At 43.4% G+C, this 11410-nt stretch overlaps 1 protein-coding gene across 1 annotated transcript in view; it reads left to right on the forward strand.

Annotated features, from left to right (window-relative positions):
* PRR5 (proline rich 5) overlaps positions 1–4834 on the forward strand; it is a gene marked incomplete at its 5' end in the record, with an annotated part of 57990 nt that extends 53156 nt beyond the window's left edge. Inside the window, 2 exons of the mRNA XM_082490377.1 lie at positions 710–848; positions 3702–4834. Coding sequence (XP_082346503.1) covers positions 710–848; positions 3702–4252 — 690 coding nt within the window. The 3' untranslated portion in view covers positions 4253–4834. The remainder of the gene's footprint in view (positions 1–709; positions 849–3701) is intronic.
* Between the last annotated feature and the right edge of the window lie 6576 nt (positions 4835–11410).

Raw genomic sequence — 11410 nt, forward strand, 5'->3', positions numbered from 1 at the left:
GGTTTTCCTGTCACCTCTGCAGCCTTATAAGCCCATTAATGGGTGGAAGTGCAGAGTTAACAGCTAACGGCAAAAGATTTTGCCTGTGGGTGAATCTTACTGTGCTAGTTATAATGTGACTTTTGCCTGGAAGATGGCAAGTGCCAGGGAGGGGGTGAGGAAGAGATACAAATCTCTTCACTATAAATATTTCTTTTGAAAATATCCTGGAAGAAATATTTCTTAGTTTCACCTATTTCTTAACCCTGTTGGTATTGCTTAGATGGCAGTGACACCCTGTGGTACTAGCTGCTGGTGCAGCACTTGGCAGTAGTTTATTCAGGAGGCCAGTATAAGATTGCAGTAACAAAAAGTCCAGGGATGTTAATAATTCATCTTCACAGACTACATCCTCCATCCTCCCTGACTGCCTTTGCACTAAGCAGGATGTCCCTTTCTGGATTTAAATGTCCTGGAAGTAGCTACTTTCTGAGCCTCTTTCTGAGCATTTGTGCAGTGCCTGCATAGTGAGTCCCTCTGGTTCAACTCACATCTCTTGGCTTTACAGTAAGAGGAATCAACTGTAGTAACAAACCAGCATCGCATCACAGTGCACCTTTGCTATATAACTTAGTGAAAATGCTTGCTGCCTCTTTGCTTGCCTTGGTGAGCAAGGAAAGCTTGTGGTTGGAGGGGACAGTGTTCATCTTGGGTATTTTCTCTCTTTCAGGGGGTTCACGAGTCGAAAGGCGTGACTGAAGATTATTTGAAACTGGAATCCCTGATCCAGAAAGTCGTTTCTCCTTACTTGGGCACATACGGTCTGTATTCCAGTGATGGACCCTTCACGCACTCTTCCTGTATCTTGGGTAAGAATAACAGAGACTGGATTTGACACAGCACAGAGGGCTTCACTAAAACCTTGGTCCACACAGGGCCAGGGCCCACATGAGAGGAGACTGCCAGTATTGATGCAATGCAGTCAGGCTCCTTTCTAAGGACGTGCTCTTTGCAATGGACAAAGTCACAGTGAAACTTGCTAGTGGCAGAAGATGAAAACAGATCATAATAGTGCTCGTTAATAAATCTGTGCATCTAGAGTGTGTTTAGCATTTCCATTGTACCTTTTAATGAGAGAGCTTTAACGGAGGATGCTTTATGGACGATGAGAGGGAGAAGCAAGAAGCCATTTCTAGAGTGCTGCATCGTGTCTGTTTGTTAGTGCACAAAGTTCATACAAGTCTATTTAAATCAGGGAAGAGAGTAGGAATTTGTCTTAGAGAAGACTAAGCGATAAGCTTTCACACACGTAAAAGCTTTCTGCGGACTGGAAGGTAATAAGCTGTTCTCCATTCCACTGGAGATAAGAAAAAGAGTGGACCACCCATAGCAGGGGAAATTCAGATTACATGGAAAGAAAAATCTCTAATGGTACATAAAATGCCTCTGGAAGCTGTTAAATCTTCACTGCTAGAGGCGCTCTATGCGTGTCACATATTTAGGCATCTAAAAGGAGCAAGGTGGGTAAATGTCTGGTGACAAAGGCTGAGTGAGTGACCTTGAATCCCTTCCAGCTTATTTTCTATGATTCTTTGAATTCTGACGCATTCAGTGACTTCTGTGAAGGCAGGATTTGGCCAATATGAAGGTCTTTTGAATATCCCACATAATAATTCAGTCTGTTGAAAATGCAAGGGGAATACTACCAGCATAAATAAAAAAGGAAATGTGGTAGTACCTGAGTATTTTAATGTAAATAATGTGATGGCCCACTTCATCAAAGAAAATAGAGGGGAAGAAAAGTTCAATTGTGTGTTTTGTATGCAATCAATTTAATCTGTTTGCTTGTCAGAAATGGTCAATAAGGTAGTTGATTTTCCCTGAAAGCTAAATGGAAAAATGGTAGTAAACGCAGTAGGCGTTTAAGAAACAAATCGGTTTTATGTGAATAAGTGGAGGCTGGTTATTTATGGAAAATGGTTCAGGATTACTACTTTGTATTCGTTGCTTGCCATTAAAAGACCACAAGCATTTAAATGGAGCCCCAAACTGACGTTTTCTGAATACAAGCTTCTGTATGTCAGGACAGAAAAAATGCACCCAAAGAGAATAAAACTCCAGTGAAGTGGGTTGTTAGAAAATAAATGTTGTATTGTATAACTGCAGAAGACAGGAAGGTTTTGGTGGACTGAGCACTTCCCCTTGCAGCGGTTTGTGGCAGTACCCCTGAATAGGTCTTACTATTGGCAGTGAACCTGGATCCAAGGTTCACTGTGCCTAAGTTTCTGCTGCTTTTTAAACTAATGCATCTAGTCTGTCCAGCTATCTTGGTAGTATGATTTAAAGCTTTGACAGATTTTCCTTGGGACTGGTGAGGCCTCTGAGCCCTTTTCTTCCTCATCTGGCCAGCACACCCAGCCTTCCACTCTAGCCAAGCCTTGGTATGACCAAAAAGCCGGAGTTCCTGTGGCAGGGCAGCCACAGGGAATCTTTTCTGTTTGCCAGGTCAAACTCATAACAAAGAAAAGGTCCAAAAGTGAACTTGGTTCAGTTGATTTCACTGCTGAGGCAGAAACAACTGCAAAATACAATCTTAAGTACAGAAACTGGCTTTTTTAGTAGTACAGCATATGATTGGAATTTGCGTCCAGGTAAGCACATAATTATACATAAGTATAATTTTAGAAGAGACTTGTATTTGTAAAGAAAATTGCATGGTTTGGAGGGGAACATATACCAGTATCCTAATTTAAAGCCAACAATTTATATGCAGTGGCTGTAGTTGACTTCCAGAGTGTAATTTGGTTCCCTTCTCCAGCTATGCCCCTCTCATGGGGATCGTGAAGTGAGAGTAGCAGGCATAAAGCTTCAAAAGTGAGACCTGCTATTCGCACCACTTTTTTTTTTTTTTTTTTTTTTTTTTGGCACAAGTGAGTCTGAACAGTGAAGTCTGCAAAAAGTTTTCATGATGATCATTTTGGTCTAGCTGCCAGAGAGAACTCCAGCCCTAAACCACTGTTGGTGGATCTCTGTGCTGACGTGCTGCCACCTGCTGTTCATCCTTTGGGAAGAGCCCACTTGGCTAACAGCAGCATTCATACAATCACTGCCAGATCGAGTGCAGGTTTGTTGCCCAAAAAGGTCGCTATGGGCACTGCCCACCAGTTAATGTTTGCAAACACTCTTGGTGTTCTCTCCTTGTGTGGTCACTGAACGATGCTTTGCATCTAAGTTTTTCCAGAATTATTAGTAAGGCTGCCTGTCTTAATCCTCGTGCCCCAAATTTGAAGAGACCTGATTTTCCAAGGGTGGGTGGAAAAGTTACGATTTCAACTACTAGAAATTAGTGATCACCTTTATAGCCTGAACAATGACAGAATTGTGCTTTCTGTTCTTGTCTAAAGAAAGCATTTGCAATTGTATATCAGGTCTCCCACAATATTTACTGTCTTACTCCACCTGCTGAAGTTATATGAATATAAGGGAATGTCAGCTATTATTTGTAAAGATATGTTTGGAGTCTTCAATATGCTAAAGAAATGTAGGAAATCTGAATCCTAGGAATCTATAAAACCAGCAAAATGGTTTTAAAAAAGTTATTGTCATTCAAGAAAAGCTTATGAATATTCAGGCCTTGACTTTTCTTTTGAACACTTGTACAGTTAGTACAACAAAAATAGGAGCCTTTGTAGATACTACTCTGAATCTTTCTCTATTTACAGAGAAGCGGTTCTTCAGGCGTTCAAAATCAGGTGACATCCTTGCCAAGAATCCCGTGGTGCGATCGAAAAGCTACAACAATCCACTGCTGACGCCAGTGGCCGAGTATGAAACCGAGGGCATGGCTGCCAATGGAACAGGCATCCGAAGGCACTCTGTTTCAGAAATGACTTCCTGCCTGGAGCTACAGGGGTACTCCAACCTCACCACCATCATGGACAATGGTTCCAAGAGCTCCATGACAGCCACAAAAAGCTCACTCTCAGGAGACCAGGAGAGGCCCAGCACTGGGTCAGTGCAGTGCTCCAGCAAACTCAGCACAGTCGAGCAACAGAAAGGACTCTTCCACCCAATGGATGACCCACATAGGTCTTTTGAGCTGGACAGGGACCCTTCCTTGATTCCAGTTCCCTCTTCCAGCCCTGAGAACATAGTGGATCAGATTTTGGAGTCGATCGACTCTGATTCTGAAGGCATTTTTATTGATTTTGGCCGAGGCTGTTCCAATTCATCAGCATACAACGTGGACGTGAACAGACAGAGCATCATGTGAAGGACATTGGTACACCAACCTTGGGTTTTAATATTATATACAAAAGTTACTAACGCATTGAGTCAGACTATGGGCAAGCTACATTGGGCAGAACCTCTGTTGTAGGTCATCACAGCTGTACTGAAGTACACAAACACAAGTTTACAGCAGGCAGGGATCTGCTGCAAGGGGGAAGAAACTCCAACCACTTCCCCCTGTCCCCATCACTCTGCAGTCGGATTTCCTATTGTCTTTATAAACTTAGGGGTTCACAAGCTGAGTGTCTGGTAAAATGCTATTAGTGCAGCTGGCAGTGTTCGTTCAGTAAAACAGCCTAGCAAATACCTGTGTTCAGTTTTAATTTTCTCGAGATATCCTGTAGACGGCAGGTTGTTCTCTGAACTGTAACACCTCAGCCAGAGTAAAAACATGTCCTTTTAAGAAAACAAAAAAACCCAGAGGCTGTGGGCCTTCATGCCACAGAACACAGTGATAAAGAAGTCTCTTTTAATCTTTCTCTTGTACATCTTGTATGTACTCCTTTGCCTAATGGTGAGGTAGAGTTCTTGAAGAAAGGCAAATAAACAGAAATGTGCTACCTGATGTCACGCGATGCCTCATGTCTGATGTTCTGTTTTACAGCCAATACCTTGTGTCTGTGAGAGAGCTGTCTTGAAAATGGCTTTTGAGGTAGTGTTAATTTGCTCTGAATATGGCACTTCCAAGAAATCTGTGCACTGTCAACTCCTGGAGCATCCATTGTATGGAGAGATTCCAGCAGAATTCAACTTACTTGTTTCCTAAATAAATAAAAATATGGCCTCTCAGTGGAAATCCTCATTATATATTTACATTCTTAAAGAAATACAGTAATGCATATACTGTCATTATGTGTTGATATTTGAGGAGTGTGAACCATGCAGCTCTTCTCATCCTGAGCACGCCAAGCTCTCTGATTCTGCCTCGCAGTAACACGGTGTTGTAAGAGATGTGTCAGTGGTTTTACAGAGGATTGATGCACATGATACTAAGGTGAAGTAGAAGATGCGTGACAGATTTTTGATCAGATGGTTTTACAGTGAAGAAAGCGCTACTTCACGTCACTCCATTCTAGGCATTTCCTCTGAAGGAAGCTCTTCCTCAGCTGCCTAGCAGTGACTGCTTGTCAGTTCGGTCTGGCAGCGCCCAGCTCTTAGCTCAGATGCTCAAGGACTCTCCAGCTTCGCCCTGCACTTGCCCTGCTGACCGCAACATTCGCGAAACACTTCCCCAGGCTTTGATAATGTTTCTAGGTTCAAGGCGTCACTTCTGATACTTCATTTCCTTTGGCTTCACTACCTGATCTTTTGGAAAGTGTTAGCTCAATCTTCTGCTATCGCCCTGCTTCGCTGTTGGAGATTACAGCTTCTGGATAGATGCACAGGCTCCCCATAACACAGGGATTTGAGAACCTCAGAAGCCAGCTTAGGAAGGAGCCCCATAAATGAGGCAGGGGTTTGGTGTCTGTTGTGCTGCTTTGTGTTTGGCATGTTCAGCTGTGCAGCCTCCCCTGAAAGTAGGCACTTACGTTAGGTCATACTTAAAAGTTTCTTTTACACAGAGATTAAGAATTGCTTCTATGTCCCAACAGTCTCAAACCTAACAGCCAGGGAACACACCTGGATGGGACCATCCGATGGGGGCAGAGTCCATGCAGAGGGACTTAACACCGACTGGCAGAAACGCAGGTGCAGCAGAACGTACCCTCAATGAGAGCACCTCTGATGCCTGGGGGGATCTTTGAGGTCCAAGAAATGAAATGGCTCAGGATGTAGGCACCTAACTAGCTTTCTGGATGTGCAACTAGAAGTTGCAGATTATCAGGTCACCCATTTGGCCGCTTCCTGGCCATGGTGATGCCTGTACAATCCCACAGTTGTGCACCAGTACTTCAGTCCTGATGGGGCTGAGTATGTTGGCAGCTCGCTCACATCTGAGGTTTATCAGGTTCCTACCAACTGGTTGGTACTACCAATGGGTGTTTGCCCACCCTCTCCTAGCAGGGGGCATGATGAGCCTGCAGTCTTGAGGCACATTTATGGCCACATTTGGCCCTGTGCAAACCACAAGAGAGCGAGGAGGTCTCACTGAATTTGGATCCAATATATGACAGGATCAGTGACTTCCAAGTGTCCTAAAGTGGTACAAGCCCCCATGCTGGCACCCTCAGTCTCCACCCTCATTCCTTCTGACAAATGCTGTTCTGTTTCTTGAATTATTATTTAGATTGGAGAAGAACAGTATCCACAGCCTTGTTCTAAGGACACAGCGCAGGGGAAGAGAACATAGATTCAAACCTCTACAAGAAAATTTAAAAAATGTGGATCAAGGCCTCTGCACACCTTCTTCCTTTAGGGAACATTAAATGTAATAAGAGTCATAAGCTTACTTAATTATTGGGGAACGTTTAAGCACAGTTTCAACCGAGAAGAGAAAGGGGCTGCTAGGACCCTTCCCACCTGAGCTTTTGCACGGTTAGTGCCCTCCCCTATGACAGGAGACCTTGATTCCCCTGGTATGCTGTCAATGAACTAACCTCTCCCACCTTGCACGCATGGAGCTAGTGGATGAAAATCCTCCTCTAGCTGTTTTAGGTGACTATTTAAAGATTGTGTTCAAGATGGTGACCGCATAAGAGGAGTATTCCTAACAGCCACCTCAAAAAACCTCAAAGAGGAGCAGGATTTAGGAAATAGTCTTGTCTTCAGCATTTCCTCTTGGCCAAGACAGGCAGCCTGGTGCCTATTGTAAAAGCTTGAACTTTGACACATGTGCTGCGTGGGGAACCAGCTATCCCAGAGCATTGTAGCATTGCAGCCCAGCACTTCCAATCTAACTGCTAACTTCCAATTTCTAACTCTTACACTTAAAGTGGATTCTTTAGAGGCAAAGCTCTAGCAGCAGAAAGATCTAAGGTAGGCTTTCTTTAGCAGATGCAGACCAAGCCCTGTTCCCCAGGACCACACTGGAGAATGAGAGAAGAAAACTAAAACCAAAACCAAAGCCCAGCCCAGCCCCACCCCATCCTGCCCCCAAAACTGTGATTACCAGCTGTGACAGGGTTGAATGGGTATTTAAGGAAGGTGGGTTCAGGCCTCTTGGGATTCATTACTTCTTGTTAGGATGTTCTGTGAGTGCTGCTGAGTTGAAGGAAAAGGCTTATGTTTATCCTCTTTAGGATGAAGAGGATCTCAATTGGCTTCAATTAAAGTAAGTTAACCTGATGATGCTGTAATGGAACAGGCTGAGCTCTGCTGCTGCTGTGGTTTAGAGCTTGCTGAACTAAACTTGCCTCTTTGCTAGCGAATGTGGTATCCACAAGTGTTTTGTCTGCTGTGCTAAAGCTCTTCTGCTGGGGTAATGACTAAAGAAGGAGCAAACGCATTCTGACTCTAATGGTTCCAGCTGCAGTTTCAGGGCTATTTTTTAATTAAAGAAAACATTATAAACTCAGCAGGCTTGCTATGAAGAGCCTGAAAATCTGAAGTCAGAGTTAAGTTCCCTACTGCAATGGTGATAGGGTGGCATTTTGTCTCTCCTTTAAGTTTCTATTAAAATATGCAGGCAGATACAACTGTAAATTGAATAACTGGGTGTGGTGGTCTAGCTAATTCCTGTGAAAGTCACCATCTCTGTTGTCCTCAGAGATGAAGCTTCTCATCAACTCGTTCCCCAAGAAGTGGCATGACTGGTGGCACTATGGAGGCGAGAAAGATGTAGGTGGAGCTGTGCTCTACCTCTCTGCTTTGTGCCGGTCTGGTTTCTATCTGCCAGATCATGGGTGTGAATGTGCTTTATTTGTGAATGTGCAAGGTGCCGAGGGGCATGGAGTCGGACATAGCCCTGGGAGGACAGAGCATGAGAATGATGCTGAGCCGGGTGTGTGCAGGCAGTCAAAGCCCACTGTGCCAGTGTTCAGTGACTTTAAATGCTGCATAGATGTGAGACTACCCTAATTTGTGACCCTTCTACTAGCAATCCCAATGCAGACAGGTCAGGGATGTGGTCTTTTTAGAAACAAATCATGGAGTCATTACAAAGGAAAAATGGGTATCAAAGAGTGCAGGTTCTTGTCAAAATATATTTACGAAGTGATGGCTTTCAGCTTCAAATGCTGCTACATGGCAGTGTCCCAGTGCACCAGTGATATTCAAGCTTTGTCCCTAAGGGGGCATTCTCAGTATGCCAATTCTTCCTCTCCACCCTTCCTTTGTTATGATAAACCATTTTATATCCTAATCCAAAACTCAAAAGCTCTCTGCCCTTTCCCTGGTTGGGACTGGTTCCAAAACCCTGCGAGGGAGATAGAGCGAGAGATAGCACTTAAAGCTCCTGTCATCTGGCACAGGAGGGTCAATGTTACTCAAGCAAAAGGAACCGGCAAACTAACCTCATCAACAGCTGCTGAGCTCTGTGGAGAAGTAATGCAGCTCCCTGGAGCACAACTGGAAGTGGCAGAATAATTGGCTTCAAATAATGCTGCCCCAATAGCGGCCTTTTTTTGGTATAAATGGGGAAATTTGCTTTCTATTGTTCAATTAGCTCCTGGTAAGCTGGTTTTGATAGTGCTTTTGACTAAAACAAGTGTGCTTGCTGATACCATCTGAACCACTAAGCTGTGGTGACAGAAGAGCTATGGGCCACCTTCTAGGGCCACTATACAGACATGCGAGTATATGAAAATATCTGATATCTCTCCAGTTCTGGTTAGAGATATATTTATTGTTCCTTTATTTGGATACTATCCTGTAAGAACATCTTGGAAATAAAGATGTCAGGAAATCCTTAGTGTTAATTTTGAACTCTGGTCTGCAGAGGTGTGACTGTTGTTCCCGAACTTTTCTCAAAGTACCAGAATTTTGATGGGGGGAGCAGAAACCCAGATATCAATCGAGCTGGCAGTGCTGCAAATAACATATGCAGCCATTTTAATAATACATAAATCCTTGCACATGCTCTCCAGGAGAATAAAGCATTTGGTTTACAATTGAAGTCTTGTTTGCATGTTTCCACAACGGAAAATAATACACTTCTACATGGGGAATAAATATATTTTGCCTCGAAAGGCCTTCTAACATCCCTTTCTCTTCATGTGGCGTGGTAGCAACAGCAGCAGATTGCTGTGCTCAGTAGTTTGCAAGTTCCTAGACTCTTCTTCCTCTGCAAAGGGAGGAGATGGTGCTTGGGGCTGGAAGAGCAGACCAGCATCTCAAGATGATGTGGGTGAAAGGTGCCAAGAAATCAGCTGTGCTGTTGCATCCTCTAAAATCCAACTCAGGTTAGAGCTTCTCAAGGCAGATTATTCATCTTAACTGGCAGCAGGCTTTGGAAAACCACAGACCACCTGATGTTTGTTGGGCTGCTGTGGATCAGCATCCCAGGAGGGCGATGTGGAGAAGAGCTGCCAGGGAATAGCTGCTCAAGGCATCCAAGGTGGCTCCTGGTCATTCCTTATGGCCTGAAGGATCTCGGGCCCCTGCCTGTTTTCTGATGTTACTGACAGATTAGGGATCTCTGAGGGATGGAGATTATACCAAATGATTGAACTCCTGGAACTATTGAGAGATGTGCCAGAAAGTGGTTCAAGTATTTTGTGTGGTCCCAGGATACCACAAACAAGTGGACACAAACTCTCCCAGGTGCCCTGTCTTGGCCTCATTGGTCCATCAAAAACAATGGTTAAACTCAACTGGTTTCATCAGACTCAGAAGGCTAATGTGTTGTCTCTCAGAAATCCACTACTTGGCTTAAAGCTGTTGCTTACTCTTCTGTACCGCCCTCAGAAGCCACATTTTGGGGAGATCTGCAGAAAGGCTTTAGCTTTGACCTACTATCATAATATCATAATTACACTGGCATTTTAATATTATTCAGGCAGGTAACTTGGTTAGTAATTGAATAATGAAAATAGCCTGTTCTTTCACAAATGGTGCACCCCTCAGGTCTTGTAGTGCATAATTGCATTAGCGAGTTGGCTGCTCGCCCGCCTATAGCAGGATTTCCTACCTAAGAGAGGAACTGCCAGGATGCTCAGCCGAAGCCAGAGGAGAGGGAAGGGAAAACTGGGTGTGTGAACAGCCGTGGAACTGCTGGGCTAATAAACCTGCCAGAAGTTTATTGTTAGTTAGCTGCCTTTGTAAAATGAGGTAGCGGGGGCTAAGTTTATAATTCTATTACTGACAGTCTGCGTCAGCATTTTCACCTTAAGATTGCTGACTCTTCCTGAACATACTTATTTCCTAATTATTTTAGGAGGGGTTAGGTTTGGGGGGTTTTTTTGTTTGTTTTGGTTTTTTTAATTGCAAAAGAAAATAGATAGTCTTAGGCAGAGCTTTAGCTAGATTTTAAAACACACTCCCTCTAGCCCTCTGGGTTTGGAAATCAGGATTTAAAGGGAGTTCTTAGGGCACTGTTGTCTTTACAATGAAGATTAGTCTTGCAATCAGATTGCCGAGCTGGAACTCGAAGACTGGGATGGCTTAATTCCATATCCTCCATGGGCTTTTTGCATGGATTTAAGTCACTTAATAGCTCTATACCTTTTCAGAACATGGTGATAATGTTCTTATCTGCCTTTCTTACATTTTAAATTGTCGAGTGAATTGTCTGTTGCTTACAGATTTAATGATAAAGTATGGATAACAAGAGGAGAGGAGGCAGTGCATTGGAGAATGATTGAATGTAAATTAGAGATGCAACCTTAACTTTTGTGTATTTAACTTTGTTGCCATCATATTCTTTTAATGTAGCTGTACCACTGACTTAAGTCTATACATGGTAATTAATTCTTATTTATGATCTATCTTCATGCCTTGTTTGGCTTTCCTCCTCAACAGCAATCTTTACTGCCACATTTACAATGACGCTATGCTCTGTTTCTCTGGCTGATGTTATGTCGATACTCTCCAAGATTGGAGCACTTCATGTTTTTTTCCTTCAATCCATGTTACTTTGTGCTTATCAGCATTGAGCTTCTTATTGCCCATTACCCTAAATAGTTTAGGGCCTTCTGAAATACCTCATGTTCTGTCTTGAAAATACTCAGTAACCCCAGGACCTTTGCTTCATGCTTCATCCATCTCTTCCAATCAAAAAACTTTAGGCTTGGTTTCCAAAGAGGAAAATTTATCTTCCCACTTG

The sequence above is a fragment of the Vanellus vanellus genome (assembly GCF_965231255.1).
Source record: "Vanellus vanellus genome assembly, chromosome: 1".
In the NCBI taxonomy this organism is placed as follows: Eukaryota; Metazoa; Chordata; class Aves; order Charadriiformes; family Charadriidae; genus Vanellus; species Vanellus vanellus.